Here is a 17,807-nt window from a genome sequence, read left to right on the forward strand (position 1 = left end):
GCAAAACTCTTCCAATGGGTCCTAAAGAGAAAGAAAGAGATTCTTTAAAACAAAGTATAACCAGGGTGCATACCTCCTTGGAAAAGAATGCCGGGGAATTAAAGGTTAACCTGGGCTCAAGGGGAAACTGGACAAGTTAATCAAAGAGAAATCTACTGAGGGTTCCTGAATAAAGAGTAGCTGCCTCTGTCTGTGGAAGTCTCTGAGCAGCAAACAGTAGAGGCTGGGAGAGTACAGGCGGAGTATCTTACCCCTTTCTCTAGCGATATACTCTCGGCTGCTGTGGAGACAGCACAGTGGGCTAGAGCGACCTTTGGTCTGAGCCAGTATGTTGCCTCCTCTGTTCTTAGGTGTGTTTGTAGGGTGCTATCTAAGAAGGAGACTAAATTTTTTAAATTCAGGCTGACTGGAGTTCCAGTCTGGGCTCTCATGGACTTGGCATGGGACATCGAGGAAGTTGTGTATGCCCTGTCCTCCAAGTTATTTAGGCACTTAGCAGGTGCAAAAATACCTGAATATTTGGGGGGATCTGGGCCTTCATTTCACTGGCTGTTCTTACGCTGTAGAAGATGGAGCGCTGTCATGTACATTCATCCCCAGGGCTGCTGTGCAAGCAGCTGGCACGCTGCCTGAAGGCAGCCCACAGCTGGCTTGCCCAGCTGTGCCCAGCTGTGCGCAGCGCTGCCTGCTGCTGTGCTGTGCTGTCGGGTGTATGTGGCTTGGTTAAACTCCATGCGCTCTGGGGACTGTTTTTTTGTCTTGAAGTCTCTCTGCTTGTTCACTGTGATCCATTAGGAGCAGGTACTTAAGTGTACAAATAACCTCAGGTAAAGTGAGGTCTCATCTCAAGCTAAATTTCTGGTACAACTGGAATATATTTGAGCAGCAACCAGGTCTGTTTTGCAGATTCTCTATCAGCAGCTGAACTACTGACTCTTTGATTATTAACCCCAGAGTTTGGCGCACAGAGATGGAAAAGGTCTGTTTATTGCTTCAAAGGATCAATTCATATCCCATATATATAGAGAGAGAGAGAGGGAAAAAAAAGCAGAGTTTATGAGATGGGCAGAGAAAAAACCTGTCAGGAACAGATGAACATGTTTAGCTTTAAACAGTGATATTGAGTCCATCAGCAGTTCCACTCACTAAAAAATTTACTTTCTGTGTAATGGCAGAGTGGCTAAAGTGCTTACGGGGAACTAACGGGCCTGGCTTTGATTCCTGTCTTTGCCAGAGAGGATTCAAACCCACATTTTATACAAAAATAGCTCATTCACTAGGTGCAGGATAGACTCCACAGGCTGCTGTGGCAGAAAGAAGGCAAGAATTGTGGCTCCAGCAGTGACGTATGCATGAGGAGCCTGAGCCCGTGCACGGATGCTGTGTATCTGGAGCGGTCCTGGCCCTCGCCCCATCTCTCTGAAGTGTGAGGGACTTCATGGCAGCGCAGGGAGGAAGCAGCCCTGGAAATACTGATGTGGTCTGCTGCATCTAACAGCTGAGCTCCGTCCATCCAGGTACAGCAAAGCATGATCCAGCCCTGCAGCATTAAATTGATCCTCACCCCGAAGGAGGCATACACCACCCACTGTATTTCTCGAATCAGTGTGGCACAGAGCTTTTCCGTGGGAGTCTTCCATCCAAATAACATGCAGGTCCAATTCTGTTTAAACTCATAAAATTTGACAGAATCACAAGCAGTATATTTGCAAGTATTTTCTCTGGGGGTTTACCATTCAGTATCTTTACTTTTTCTACAAACAAGATACATAGAACAGCATAGAGACACAAGAAAAACGCTGGCAGCACAATCTGAATTTGTTGTATCGTCTCTCTGTGTGCAAGAGGGAGAAAAAATAATAGTTACCCCGGGAGTTGCTCTTCTTGGGCCTTTGACCGTGGCAACTCTAAAAACAGACTACTCCATCAGCAGCTGAAGAGGGGGAAAAAAAATAGTGCAGAAGTCCGATTCATTCTCACCCTGGATGAAATGACAATGTTCTATTGTCGTTCTTGTTATTTTTAAAACAGTTAAAAAATAGCAGCACTTTCATCTATGTGGTGATCCGTGGGTGTTCACATTCACTGCATGAGAAACAAAACACAGCATTATAGGCCGGAAAGTGGTCAACTGTTTGTGTCCCTTTCAAAATGCTTTCATCATTCATATTGAATTGAGCAGAACATTTAAAGGAAATAAAAGTATTCACTGAATATTTTATTACAACAGCAACCAACATTCTTTTATCTACGTTAGTCAGTGTATAATATAGATTACTTGCCCTGTTCTATAACTCAGGATGAAAAGAAAAAATCAGATTAAATAAGTCGCATGAAATCTGACTACATTAGTTAATGAACATTACTCAGCCAGCTTCAAGACTTATATGATCAAGGCTTGGCATGGCAGAAAAACACTCTGATCTCTGGACAAGGACTGGGACCCAGAACTCAAAGGAAATGTCTTTTAAGAACCACTGTGACATGCAAGCAGTCTGGAAAAAAAAGAAAACCTTCAAGAAGGCTCATTTTATTTTAGGGGTTAAAAAAATTACTCGTGTGTTTGACCGAAAAGATGCATTTGAAATCATAAATATCTGTCTCATAATGGGTGAAGACTGCAAGTTTCTGAGTGCAGGAGTTACATCTTTGGTGAGGGATGTCAAGTTTTCAGAAGTCTGCGGCTGCTTTCTGAAAAAAATGCCACTGCTCTAAATATAATTTTGTGTAGTCGTTTGTGCTCCATTCCTTTTATCAGAAGAGCTGGTTGGTTGCTAAAAAAATATATGCAACAAGCTCAGCTGTGAATCAGGTAGGAATATTTATCTTTCTCTCTGACAGAAGAAAACAAACCCAAATGGCAGTATCTGGTGAAGCTTTCTCTTTTCAGAGGGTGTTTACATAGGCCTTCATGCTGTCAAAAAGCAGGATGAACAATAAGCGCCTTGGGAGTTTAAGGACAACAGAGAAAATGAAGTGAAAGCCTTGGTGCTTGCAACTGCATCCCACAGGAAATTCTCAACAACCCTTTTAAAGTAATTTTAACAAAATTCAGTCCCATCCAGTGCAATTACTGTCAGAATGTCAAAGAAAAGAATTTAATAATGCATTGGTAGCAAAGATAGCTTTCTGTATTCCCCCTTTTTCTGTCTTCATGGCAGTATATTCATACCTTCCACTGCCATTTTGTAATTAAAAGCAGATCAGGAGTTTGAAAGACACACAAAAAACCTGACGTTTTGAGTGGAATTTGTATATTTTTCCATAATCTCCTTCCTCCCCTTTGCCTAGCACGTTGAGAGCAGTAAGGCAGTGTCATATGATTCAGTTGTTCGGGACGTTACGGGATTCCTGCTTTGGTACCCGTTACTTTGACGTGTTAGCTTTGATAACTTCCATCCTATTAATTTTAAGTGCCAGTAGTCTGGCTGCTGATGCAATATTTATGACAGATCCTGTGCTGCAGAGCAAAGTCTCCTTTTGAAGTGCAAAGCTGGCTTGTCTTCCTATTTTATGACAGATTTCAAAATTACCTTTGGGCATTCTCCCTGCCAGTGCTCCGCTGTAAACAAACTGAACATTATTTTAGTAAAGACAATGGACTGGATTCCTCTTTAACAGAGATAACCACATTGAATTCAGTGAGGTCAGGGCTGGCAGAGGAGTCAGGCTTGGGAAATATTACTTTGATAACAAAGCAGTGCCTTTGAAATGCATATTAAAGTGATGATGAACCCAAATCTCTGCAACCTTCGCAACTCACCTCCAGCTCCTCAAAGGGCCTAGAAAGTGAGCTGTGGGTTGGTAGTTAAGGAGTGCTTTTGGTGGTACTTTTGTGATAAAAAAATGAAGTGGAGGAGACAGCAACCAACCACTACTGCTTTGCGGCTGCTTGCTGGGCAAGCATTGCTTCACAGTAGAGGCATCAACTCCTCCTGCTTCCTCCTCATATGCTGTACTTGGGTATCTTAAAGTTTTTCCACAAGGAATGGCAAAAGTTTGCCTAGAATTTTTTTTTTCCTTTGGCTACATTCTTCAAGGAGCCAAGACAGTCAGGCAACAGCCCCCGGCGGCCGCTTTTCTTCTCCCTCCCCGGCTCAGCTCGCCGTGGTGCGGGAGCCGTGGTACCGCGGCACAGGGCTGCTGCAGCCTGCTCCACGAGCCTGCCAAAAAGTGCAGGCCACTTGCAAGATTGCAAGGGCTCTTGAGCCTGCAGAGACGTATGCGTAGGCCATACACATAACGCTCTGGGTAGTCCCGCTGACTTCAGCCAGGGCTTCGCCTGCTCTGTGTGTCCTACCCTACTGCCCGCTCAAGAGTCTGTATTCCTGCGGCAGAGGTTCTCCAGCGATGGTCTGGTCTGGTCTCTTTTTCTTTTTGGTCTGGCTTCATAGGACTTTTGTGTTTCTAAGGCTGATTAACATGGAATCTTCTTGTTAAATGGTAGCAGCTAAGTGAAAATAGGCCGACCTGGTTCAGCATCACACCGAAAAAAGTGCTTTCGGATTGACACGGATTGAAAAAAAGGTGGTGCATACGGACCATTATATCAATTACCACTTAGTAGCAAATCTGCTAATAGACATATGGGTAAACATCTTTAATTAACCAGATCTGATTGCACTTTATAGTGAGGCTATATTTAACTTTTTTTAATTATTTTTTCCTCTGATACTTTTAACATTCCCTTAGTTTTTATCTTTATCTATTTTTATTTTTTCAGCCTGATTCCGTTTAAATGTCTTCTCTTGTATTTATTTTTAGCTCTTCTATCACTTATTTATTATTCTAATTGCCTCCATGTCTCTTCTGCTCAATTTTCAGCTTTCACCTATCCGTTCTCCTTCCTTTATTTTTAAAATCTTACCTCTTTTTAGCTAACGTTTAATTTAGTGCTAAAATTTGCTCAGAACTTGCAAGTCCTCCTTCTCCTCTCTTCGAGCCATTGCACTGAGCATTTCAGTTTATCGCTTGAAACTCCATTTGGCTCTGTGGATTTCACTCTTTTTTGTTTTGTTTTGTTTTTTTGATTCCATGCTGTTCTTTTGGCACTCTTTCTGGTTAAATTCCTGGCCTTGGGATCTTCCTAGGGGCTGATCACGCTCTCCATGACTGTGCAGCACCTTCGTGGTGGATGCGGAGCCTTGCACTAGGAGAGGGTTCTCGTGGCAGCGAGATTTCGATTTCCTTGAGTTAACACACTGAGTTATTGTCAGAGGAGGGAATATAATCCAGGCCTTCTGTCTCTGCGACTCGTGCTTTTACAGACTGAATTATACTGCTTCTCCATGAAGTGAATTTGTGCCAATGTATTTAGCTACCGAGTACACAATACAGTCTTCTCCTTAGAAAGCCTTGTGTTAAGCTAAAGGCACAAGGAGATGCTGGATGTAGCCACTGAATACCTGAAACTTGCAAAATATTCTCCTTCCGTAGGTTTGTGTATTATTTCCCCCATTTCTTTTAACATATGAAGTGAGGAAGATCTGGCTAATTAGGGTGTTGAAACATCTGTTCAGTTCAGAGGAGGTCCTTGTGGTTGTATCCGTGAAGTGAGAGGCATCCTACATACAAATACTCCTCTACTTCTTACGTTTATTTGAAACACAGCCTGGACATAAAATGAAATGGAGGGGAATGTTTTAAAAAAGACTTAAAGTTGGTCACTGCTGTTTTTCTTTCTAGATCCATTCTTGTGAAAGGATTTGGTTTGGTTGGTTTGCTTGTCTGTAGTATGCATTATATCTTCATCTATAATAGAGGCATTCTTCAGTGCTCCCTTCTTCTTACGAAGGCAAAATACCATAGATGTCACTGACTTCCCATAATTATAGCTGATGGCTTTATTATCCAGAGTTTTCCTAAGTGTACTGGGAGAAGTATTACTGCAAGTCTGAGCTGTTGATATCCTGGCATGCTAATTGTTAGAAATATTTTATATCTGGATTTGGGGAAAAATTCAGGTAATAAAGACACAATCAACCACCAGGAGTCATGGACAAGCTGTGCAGCAACCTAACTGACTTTCATACTGTACTTAAAGCTTAGTCTGTACACTTTGGGGGTTTTTGTGGGTGGGTGGGTGGGGGTAGTCTCTGGGATTTTTTTCTTCGAACATGATTTAGGGAAGCACTACTGCATTCTTAAATGGTAGAAGTGCACATATGAAGTGAAGTAGGTGCTCAAGCACATTTCAGAAGACAGGTCTTTCTTTCTGTGGAAGGCAACTGCTTTCATTTTATCCTCTCTCTCCCAAAATTGGTCTCAGCCCTGATCCGTGAAGTGGTTCTGTGAAGTCAGGCTCTGAGAAGCAGCAGGGCGGTACTGTGGAAAAAGACCTAATATGGTATTCAAAATCTGTGCAGCTTCTCTCAGCTTTGTCACTAGCTTGCTGGTCGGCATGGAGCAAGTCATTTCAATCTCTGTGCCTTGGTTTTCACCTCTAGAGTATGAAATGCTAGTCCTGGCCACCTCTGTAAAGAGGTTTGACGTCTCATGCTGGAGGGGAGGCTGACTCTGGTTCACTTGTAGGCAATAGAAGAGAACAGACATTTGGCTCCTCGGACCTCTGCAGAAGAGCATTTATTCTTCAGAAAAGATTCTGGTTATGAAGAGTAATGAGAAAATGACCTCCAATTCTAAAAGTATATATTTAAAATGTTTCCTGTGTATAAGATTTCTGTGAATTTTTAACTACATGCAAAATTTGAAGAAGCTGATTAATTATGGGGCTTACTCGCAAATGATTGTAAATTCATTTTGTGCATGGAAAACTGGTGTGAAGCTGTGCATGAAAGCATTGGTAATTTTGGAGAGGAGACAGTGTATGGGGGTTTCGGCTTTGAATGTGGAACCATGTGTGCTGTGTTATATATGAATCTTGTAAATAAACTGATGAGAGTGACAGGAAGTTGCTGCGTTATTTCAGAGGCTCACTCAAAATATTTTATTTCTTTCAGAGACTTGAAGATAGAAAATCTGTTGCTAGATGAAGACAACAATATCAAGCTTATTGGTATGAAACCAGTTTGGCAATTCCAGTAATTGAAATTGGTAGTCTTATAAAGAGAATTTTTGAGACTTCATAATCCTCCATGTGACAACTGCTAATGTTGCTACAGAGAGGAGCTGGGAGAGTATAGATAGCAATCAAGCTGTTCCTGACAGCATCTTGTGGAAAAAATGTTCCAAATAATTCAGCTTTAACTGGGTATGGGCATAATCCTTTATCTTTTAACCAACAGTTCTCCTATTTAAACCAGGAACTTTGTAAAGGATTAAAGAATTGACCTCACAGAAGTAATTTGTTTTATTACTTTGGTAATTTCATATTTACTGAGGGTTGGATTCTGCCCCCATATGCATATGCTTCCGCTAAAGTCAGTGGGAGTTGCACACATTTATAGCAGCTGGCAAAATTTGGTCCTCTATTTATATTCATTACATTTGCTTCCAGAATCCAATGAGAAATTGGTTTAGAGGGTTGTTTTAAAAAAATTAAGATCAACAGTAGAGTCTTGATTACATTCAGGTATCACTTGTATGCAGTGCTCAATTCATTCAAGTTGTGCAGATATTTTAGATTAATCATCCTTGGGTATACTCTCTCACTGCATTTGTGTAACTTCCATTAATGTTAATGTGGGCATTGAAAAGAAAATATGCCTCTCATAAAAAAAGAATCTGTTTGTGTTTATTCCCATGCCTACACTTTTGCCAGCAGCAGTCTCTGTGGTTGCAGACTCAAAAATTAGACTGATTTTCTTTCTTCAAAAGGTTTCATCGTCTGAAAAGTGATGAAAAGCAGTAACAAAACTCAGGTCAAATGGACAGTCACTGTGATGTATAAAGCACATACATTTCCAAACAAGCAAGAAGGAGATGGTTGATGAAATTCGATATATTCAAAATCTGCCTAGGGAATTCAGTCTTGAGAAAAATTACCACATCTTTTAGTCATTTCTCTGTAATGAATCAAATGACTCTGGGAAAATAATAACAAAACAGAATGTTGCATTACCTCAGTTACAGGTCAAGAGGCTACTGATATGTTACCGTGAATCATTCATCACTAATGATGGATACCACCCATTATCTTGATTTAGCAGATAAGGGAGACCAGATGGTTTGTAACAGTGCTATGAGAACATCTGATAGATTTAAAGAATTTCTATAACTTTCCTGTTGTTGGGTGTTTGATTACACAACAGTACGTAAACTTGACATCCAAGCCCAGATCTAATCAGATGATGCATGTACAATTAAAACTTTTGTGCCAAAAAATAATTGCAGAACTCCTCCTACAGTCTCGTTGACTTCAGTTGCATAGAAAGGTCTCCTCGCAGTGGGTGGTGTGGGAAGAAAGGAGAAAGAGACAGTTAGCTCTTCCATACACCAGCTAGCATGGAAATAAATTGTCCTCCGGTCTGCAGCCTGATGTTTTAAGCAAAGCAGTTGTACACAGATTGTATTTCAAAACAAAATCCAACTATCCGACTGGATATGTTACAGAAGGATAAAGGTTGCTTTATGAGTGATAATTTGACTGGAAGTAAAAGGAGATGTAATCGCAGAGTCAGCTCAAACACTTGGATTTTGTCAGCGATTGGCTTAAATCCATTGTTTCAAATCCTCCCATCCCCTAAGGAAATTCTCTGATTTAATTTTCCAGAGAAGCCACTATTTGATGACCCAAACCCAAACAGACAGAGTTGTTTCCACGCATTTTGCACCAATCTGCTGCCCCATGCGGCTCTCCTGAGTGACCGCTGCCCTGCAGCTCCGGCGACACCGGTGAGCTCTCGCTGATCACCCCGAAGGGTCGCCGCCTCCGTTCCCCACATGCTCTCAGCTGGCTGCACAGGGGTTGAAAGCTGGTGCAGGGATGGCCCAGCTGGCCTCGGGTCCCAGGGCACCTTTCCTCAGGCAGGGTGCGAAGGCAGAAGCTAGAAGAGGTCAGGCAGTAGCAGAGCACCATGCCACTGCCCCTCTTTTGCCTCACCTGCACCTCTTTCTCAGGAGGCAGCGAAGTAGTGTTGAGCTGCCTCTGAGAGCTTTCTGCTGGCATCGGCCTTCCCAGGACAAGGGAGGTTTTCCAGCATCTGTCTCTGGCTGCTGTAGAGACCAGATAGTTTACTCCTCTTCCTCGTCCCCTTTCATCCCCTTGCTCAGCTCATTTGGTATTTAGCAAAATATTTTACGTAGTCTGTCTTTCCACAAATGCAGTGGGTCAGCTGGCCATCACATAGTCCTGCCCAGCAAGACTCTTGAATAGTGAAGATGTTCATGATGTTCATGATTCCACATGTTTTGTGGAATTCCGTGCTGCATTTCGTGCTTGAGAAAAGAGACTTTAAGCTACAAAAGCAGCTCATCTCAATTTCTTTGGGGTGGGAGCTTTGTTGCTGTGTCTCACACAGCAGCAAACACACTAGTACCTAGTAAAAAAATGTTGTTCTTGTAATAGCTGTAAAAAGAAAAAACCCGTAGAGGAAAAAGAACAGGTGAATTGAAGAGCAGAAATATAACATGAAATGACATTGAAACTCCCTACTTGTTCATGCATTTCAGTGAGAGCTGGATTCCTTGAATCCCTTTCTTTGTCCAGCTGCTTAATGCCAGCTCGCTTTTATTACTCCTTTTAGCTAGATGATAAGATGGTTTATAATGCCTGCTTAGATATTACTATTAGAAAAATTCCCTTTGCTGTGTTAAGTGGACTCATTCTTAGCAGCTTGTTAAGTCTCGGATCTGAGAATATCGAGACTGGAAACGTTAGAAACAGTTCACTTCTCTTTAGCTACCAGCCTTCGATGGTGGTGTCAGAGAAAGATTTAGTCAAACGCCACTTGCAGGCCATGGGGGCTCTTGGCCTACTCTTCAAGGGCCACCAGCACCAGAAGGATTTGGCCTCTAAGTAGCTCTGCCGTGATCTGGGGAGCTCCGCTGATGCACACAAAGGTCAAACTGCTCCATGAGTCCGTGCTTTGTGCTAAGGGTTTTGTTATTTAATAACATTTTCCTTATTCTAGCAGTCACAGTTTCATAGATAGTTTCATAGATAGCCTTATATCCATGGCTTAATGTTGATTTCCTGGAGGCATTAAAAAGCAGTAATGTAATGCGATCCTTTGACAGTACGAACACTGGGGGTGGTGGAGTTTCCATGTCATAATATTTACTTTGGAAAACCAAGGATTGCCTTTGGTCTGAATTCTGTAGTTAGCTGAGTTTGTTAAAAAAAGCCCAGGATAGAGAGAGTAATGGCAGTAACATTATGAATGCTACCATTACCATTCTTACCAAGATCAAAAGTGTATCCTTAGTAAAAATCACACTGCAACCATGATGTGCTGGCAGTGTTAACAAAATTCCCCTTTCTTTTGCGATAAAGTCCCCGCTCCCCATATACATGTGTTTGCACATATTTTTAATTTCATTAGGCACTAGTGAAAAAGAAAACAGTGTAGCAGCTTAGAGTAAGTGAATAAACTAGATATAAGTGAATAAACTGTTTACAGTTTAGGCAAATGAGATAGTGAAAGCTTTCTCTAGAGTATACTTCCATTGCATTAATAATGATGAAGAGATGCTGGTTTCTGCCACCTCAGAATATAGCCATTATGTACTTTGTAAAGCATTATATTAAAATCACGTAATTTTGAGATGATACGATAAAATAGAGTGAAAACCATGACTAGCACTATGTAGATGTATCCTTTCTAGGAATTTTGAAAGGTATTTTTCCATTGAGATAACCCATCTCAGACCATAGCCAATAAATAAATAAATAAAACAGATCCTCAGAAGTATTCATATAAGCCCCAGGGATAACACATATCCAGCAGAGATGATTAAGCAGTGTCCAGAGCAAATTGGTTTCCATCAGAGGCAAGGAAATTGTCCCGATCCTCCCTTCATTCTTTACAATGTTTTCCAGCAAAACGCCTTCCAGCCTCTGTGGATGTTCGAATGTGGTGCCAAGGACATTGGCTCTGTGCTTGTCTTCCTCTCGGAGCATCAGCCAGTCAAGTGGAAAGCACTGTGCAGTCATTTGGACACTCCAGTTCACACAGTCCTCTTTCCTTTTTTTTTTTTTTTTGTAAGCATTATCCATTTTTAGCCTGGTTTCCTAAGGGAACGTTCCTGTGCAAATGCACTGTCTGTCTGTCAATGTGCTCCTAATACCTTGGGAAAGTTGTCTGATTTCAACTACATTTAACATAGGGCTAAATGCTAAAAGACATGACATTACCACAAGTCTTCTGCAAAGAAGTAGGCAGGTAATGGAGAGGGCCCCTAATTAATGACTTTGTGGAGGGAGAGGGAGTACTGCTGCATGGGCTCAACAGTTGTCTCTTGTATCTGGCCTGCGAGATGCGATGCTTTAGCCCAGCCAGGCAGGTGGGGAGGACACACAGAGGGTGGTGTGTTGTGAGGCACTTGGATGCAACACACAAGGAAGCATAGGAAGCAGGATTCAGTAGCTGGCTTCTCCTAACTGCCTCGCTTATGGATAAGACAATTTTCATTTTCAATATACATACATTCTGGGAATTTTTAACAAGACTGAATTGAAAAAAGAAGAAACTAAAGATGTCAGTGTTATTAATAACAGTATTGTTGTCGCAGCTGTTATCAGTAAGAAGTTATTAATAAACAAGAACATCTTGGTGGTCTCTCTAGATCCTCTGTTCCTGGATGTATCTGCGTATCACAGATTCTCACTGCAAAACATTACCGAAGTTTTCTGTCCATTTGTGTAGCTATAACTGTTAATTTGCTCTTGTTATCTCATGTTTGGATAGTAAGATGTACCTTTCTGTGGCCTTGACAAATTTATCCTGCCCCTGTGATGCACCTACAAAGCACTGCTGCAGAAACAGTTTTCCCAGTCCCTCAGCTTTGCCCATGTCATCCCTCTCTTTGCAAATTCACCTTGCTTCACCATGTCCAACGTAAGTTGTCTTCACTTTCAAGACCCTCTGCCTCTCTGCCGCTAGTGAGGCCCAGCTGGAAGCCAGCTCCACAGCTGTCCTCACTGAAGGGCCTTTTCGTGCTAAGTGGTTTCATTTTTAAGATCCTTTCTTAAACCCAGCTCATCCTGCAGCCATGCCAGCATTCGAGCAGACAGGGGAGGCTGCGGGTACACCCTTCCCGGCGCCAGCCGGCGCTTGGCTTGGCCAAAGGCTTTTGTGAAACGGCAGCTGCCTTCGGTGCCTGGAGACCGCCTCTTGCTTCTGCTCACTCTTGATGCCAGCCTTTGGTGGTCCCCTGTTACTCTTGCCAGCGAAGACCATTGGATACACCCAGGGGCTGGAAATACAATAATTCAAGACAGAAGAAGGGAGGGAAGCCAAATCAACATGTTCTCTTTCTTCCCCCAAGTCTTGCTTGTGTTATTTCAGAGCTGCGATGCTGACTCTGCAACCCTGTGTTGTGCGTCGCCACGGTAGTCCCAGAAAGCAGACAGCCTCCCCCTTAAATGTGACGGCTAATTTACACAATTTAGTGGAAAATGTTGAAGAGGTAGCATGTAAACTTGGCCGCTTGGTAGCATACTGCAATAGTATAGCATCTGAGGCAGCCTGAGGCTACTTTCTGCCCCATGCACAACATCTAGTGTATGGGACAAGTTCAGCTCCAGTTGTTGTCATCCAATTCCCAGTGAAATTCGTTTATGTAATTGGTAATCATGCGTGTTCTAAGATTTTCTTATTGTGGAAATCTGTAATTATTCAGTTCCTCAAAGGAACAAATTGTATAAAGCTTTTTTGTGTGGATGATTTCTTAAGGAGTTCATTGCTTTGCTTTTGAAAAAAGCTTACTCTTTTTCTGTGTGTTTTAGTGCATTTTTACTGTATCTGTTTCCTAACTGCATCTCTGTGTCTTTCACAGACTTTGGCTTGAGCAACTGTGCGGGCATCTTGGGTTACTCTGATCCGTTCAGCACCCAGTGTGGGAGCCCAGCATATGCAGCCCCTGAACTTCTGGCAAGGAAAAAGTACGGGCCGAAAATAGATGTTTGGTCCATGTGAGTTACTTCTCTTGTTCATGATTATTATTACCATCCTCATTGCCCATTGCACAACTCAGAAACATTATTCAAGTATTTAGCTACTGCGAGCAAGAGATGCTGTTGAATTAGCATGACTCTGTGAACTATGTTGTGCGGATATTTTGATTTGAAATAGAACTTCCCATGCCTGCATGTAGAGCAATAGAAGATAGCGTTGTGAGATTACCGTAGAGCAGGGTCCATCACGCACTGTGTGTCTGACTTTGGATGCAGCAGAAGATACAGCTCTGGCACAAGAGGGCAAACAGCTTGCTTTGTTTTCCCCAAAGGTACCTTAAACTGTTGCATGGGCTCCGGGCATTATCCACAGTCATGTCTGACAGAAAAAGTGAAATCTAATCAGGTCATAACTTTGAAAGCATAGTAACCAAAGGGGAAGAGAAAGTGGCCTGAAAACTTGGTCAGACCTTTGTGAGCTTCTTAGTATTGAGACAAAAGAGCAGACAAGAGTCCCCTGTGCCAGAGGTAGAGGAAGTTGCAAAGATGTTTTTGAGTCAATGCATTTGAACAGTAGTACAGTTTTAGACTGTGCAACGCCCTTCTGCTAGCCAGGACCTGGTGTCAGTTATCTTTGTCCCTCCTGGAGAGAAGTTAGCTGAACTAATGCATTTAGGAGAGGAATTGGCTGGGGAAAAGTGCAGTAAAATCAAACAAGGGAGAATCAATGTGATCCCAAAGTCTGAAACTCAGTTGAGTTTTAGCTTTTGCAGTAGTATTGATAGATTTTCCCTCACCAATGAACTGAGGATAATAAAATTTATATGCCTGTTGGGAACTGTGACAATTTATGAGTTGAAATTTTTTACAGTGAAAATGTAAAGTACTGTGTAAGTACTACTACTGTTAAGAAGGATTGGCCATAGATTATATATGAGACAAGGAGAAGTGGTAAAATGTGTTTAAAAACCTCAGTCAAATTCACCTCTCAGTTTGATCCACTAATACCTTTTTACACTTAAAGACTCTTCAGAACTTTGCATATTGAAGCCTAATTTGCAGTCTGTGCTCTGAGGAGACCCAGAGCTAAATTATTATATAGCTGCTTTATTTTTCGCTGCAGCAGTGGGTCATCCGTTCACGTCAAGGATGAAGTTACCAGCACTGTGGGATGCAGGCACTCTTACTGGGACTGGAATGCAGACAAACAGCACAGCCATCCTTCTAAGCCATTCAACCTTTTCCAGTAATAATATCCTGTTCTTTCTTTTTTATCTAAGAAAAAAAATGTGATTAACTACTATCCTTCCTTGTAGCTGAACAACTGGTTGCTATGATCATGGTTTGTAATAGTGTACTGCTTTAGTTTCTTTTCTGTTCACATAAATTTATTCAGCAGACCAGGGAGACAAATTCCCAAGAGGAAGGAATTCCATCGGATTGAATTTGAAGCCATTTTAAGAGGAAAAAGAGCAAGAGTACTCAACCCACTTGTCATGGCTAGCTTTGCTGGGTGCAAATAAGCAGTAGTTTTTCTTCTCTGAAAAATGTAATTGTTCATTCCTGATCTTCGAGCTGCTCCACAGGCCCTGGAGGTCAGTGGAAATCCTCGGGTATTGAACCGGCACCTCCATGAGCAAACTTCTGAGAATTCCTGCCCAAATTTGTCAAGTGCAACAGGAGGGAGGTTTCAGACAGCTGCTTCTTCACCTTTTGTAATAGACATCAAACCTTAAAGCACAAGTACAGTCACTAAACGCTATCTTTTGGGTGTTTTTTTTTTTCTGTCTGTTCTCTTTCAGTGGCGTAAACATGTATGCAATGTTGACTGGAACGTTACCTTTTACTGTGGAGCCGTTCAGCTTGAGAGCTTTATACCAGAAAATGGTGGACAAAGAAATGAACCCGTTTCCCACTCAGCTCTCCACAGGTAATCGAGGAAGGGTGCTCAGGGCTATTCGGATCCAATTGGTTACAACCATGGTGTTGAACTCTGCATTGTGAGTCTTGGTACCAGCATAGCATGCTAATTGTGAGAAATGTTCTTCTTCATTTTAGTCTCCAAAAGGTCTGCAAGAGTTTCTGTAGTGTAACTTCTTTTGCTTTGACTTTTCGACATAAGCTGGAGAAGTGCCAAATAGTAATGGATATGAGCGAGGAGCAAGTCTGTGAAATCACTTTCATAGAATAGTTGGTCAGTTTTTTATGTTCGGATGTATAGGGTATTGATGCATGAACACATTATTTTGGAATAATAAATTCCTGGGCATTGTCGTGACCAGAGTTGGGTGATAAGCTGCCTTCAATTAACTCATATTTATTATGGAATAAGCACATGCATATAGAAGGTTATTATGGAACAGTGACCTGCAAAAACCCTTGTGTGTTCAGAAAATTTGGAGTTATTTGTATTAATATTAGTTGTATTAATTCCTGGTTGAAAGCTATGTCACTAGGCAACAGAATCGTTTTTAAGCTTATAGCAAGACTGTGTCAATACTTGGAACAAACTCTGTTTTGTACTCAGGTTTTATTTTTGTAAACTAAATTTGATGTTCATGGAGAGCTTCTGTTCTCCTTATCTGGCGGACTGATAACTGGGGACATTCAATAAAATTAAAATATTACAAATATAAAAAAGAGTAAAAAAGTTTACCTTTTCACTCAGTAACCCTAAGGATGGCAACCATTATCATGGGGTATAACAAAAAGCCCATGAAAGTTGTGTCACAAGATGAATTCTCCAAGTACAGCTTTACCTGCATACGTAAAAAGTAGATAGCACAGGATTTTCTCACACAGGTTATCTAGGCATCAAGTAGAGTGTGCTGTTCCTTATTCCCTCAGCATCTGCATGAAGTACAGTTGTTCTGCCAGCAGTTCACAGTGCTGGCATGCTGTGAAGCAATAGCTTTACAAGTGAGCTGAGATGCTGCAAGTCTTGCCATGTATTTGATAAATTAGTGTTTGGTACTTCCATTCTGGAGACTTGCCTTTAGGATTCACTTACACAAAATTGCCATTTTAATGTTCTAGCACACTTTCTAAAGCCCCACTGAGTAAATGAAAAGTAAGATTATATTGACTGCTTCATGCTGTACTGGCACAGATGCCAAATCCTGCAGCAATTGCAAAGCTCCTCTTGAATTCAGGGATTTTGATGTCATGGTAAAAATGTACCAAATTTGCCAAAAAAAAGTACCAAATTTACCTGCCCCAGTGACACTTTTCCAGTAGAGAGCTGCTACACAAGAGGCATGTACTGTATTTGAACCAGTGGACTGTTTCCCTGTTCGTTGCTTTCTTTCAATCACAGTAGTCTTTAAGTAGGAGATTTCACTGACTTCATTGGGATAACTGATGTGTGAAAGTTTGACTCACCCATGAAAGGCCTTTAGAAGATCAGACCTTATGTAGCAGAAAAGATAACCACTGCTGCCAGCAGGTTTCATTCTACTATTTCATTCATCTTACCATTTTATCATGGAGATTGGATATTATCACAGTTGCATCTCTGTAGAATTCATAGCTTACTGACATTATGCTCGCCAGTGAAAACAGTACTTTGTTTCTCCAGTGAGAACTATAGCAGTTTGAACTTTCAGAGATGGAAAATTAATGGAACAGATTTAAAGACATTAACCTTTACTCACTGTGAATAAAGGTATGCATCCGTTCTTGATTTAAATCAACAGGCTTGCACATTCACTGACTTGGCAAACCATGATTTAAGATGACATTTGTTCTTGCTGCTGTTAGTCTTTGGGTCAGTAGATAGCAAGTCTGCTCCTCTGCTCTGCATATTGTTGTACTAGTTAACTCCTTAGGTATACAGATCTTTTTCTTTAGTCTGGTTTTCTTTTTTTTTAATTCACGTAGGGATTTGAGAAGAGATTTTTTGCAGGAGACTGTTTTTGATTGTTCAGTATGATGTCTTTCAACATTTAATCTAACTGTTACCAAACACCCAGTTCCATCATAAAAGTAGCCATTCTTATCACTGAACAAGAGTGTATTTTATTTGTATTAGTTAAAATTTTAGGTAACCATGAGCACCAAAAGCAACTGTGTAGCAACGGGGAAAAACTGGGGTTAGTATTTGATTTTCCTACTTGGGAAACCTTTTTTCATTAAGCTTTTAAAAAACATAGCTATCTTAATATTGATTTTAGGTGAGCAGAGTTCAGTTGTTAAGGAAGTTGATAATAACCATGCACACATTCCTTGTTTCTCAATTTATTGCTTCTGCATGTTTATAGTCTTCCCAGAGAAGTGAAGCAGAGACTAGAAGAATACTTCTCAGAAGGTGTTTTTATAGATGCTCAGTTTCTTCATTTTATAGGCTTTCTGCCTACTTGATGTATTTTTTTTGGTGTTACAGAATCCCATATCTTTCATAGCTGATAGTATGAAAGATAAAATTAACTCACATTTTATCTTTCAATCATTGCATGCTCATTATTCCTCTTTTAAAGCCTATCAGGCACCATCTACAGCATGCTTTTGAAGCAGAAAAGCAGTGTTACCTTTTATGAGAGTTAAGAAATGGATCGTTCAAACTCCAGGGATACATGGTTCATCTGATGACTTATATCCCATCTGTGAAGTACAGAATGATTGCTAATAGTCAATGAAGTCTGTCTTGAGAAGTTACTGCACCTCGGCTAGAAGTTACCATTGCCAAGAGCAGAGAGGCAGTATGGTCAGGCAGAGGTATGCCTAAATTCTTAAGAAATGCAGACAACCATCTATCCAGTCATAGTTTGGAGGAAGGATTTTGTTAGTTTACTGA

The 17,807-nt window shown here is 41.3% G+C and overlaps 1 protein-coding gene across 3 annotated transcripts in view; it reads left to right on the forward strand.

Annotated features, from left to right (window-relative positions):
* HUNK (hormonally up-regulated Neu-associated kinase) overlaps window positions 1-17,807 on the forward strand; it is a 59,190-nt gene that overhangs the window by 21,374 nt on the left and 20,009 nt on the right. For 2 of the 3 annotated variants that reach the window (XM_064524161.1, XM_064524156.1), the window contains exons 3-6: window positions 6,960-7,015; window positions 12,898-13,033; window positions 14,139-14,261; window positions 14,818-14,945. In XM_064524161.1, coding sequence (XP_064380231.1) covers window positions 6,960-7,015; window positions 12,898-13,033; window positions 14,139-14,261; window positions 14,818-14,945 — 443 coding nt within the window. The remainder of the gene's footprint in view (window positions 1-6,959; window positions 7,016-12,897; window positions 13,034-14,138; window positions 14,262-14,817; window positions 14,946-17,807) is intronic. The other variant, XM_026103594.2, reaches the window with a different exon arrangement.

The sequence above is a fragment of the Dromaius novaehollandiae genome, chromosome 1 (assembly GCF_036370855.1).
Source record: "Dromaius novaehollandiae isolate bDroNov1 chromosome 1, bDroNov1.hap1, whole genome shotgun sequence".
NCBI classification, from domain to species: domain Eukaryota; kingdom Metazoa; phylum Chordata; class Aves; order Casuariiformes; family Dromaiidae; genus Dromaius; species Dromaius novaehollandiae.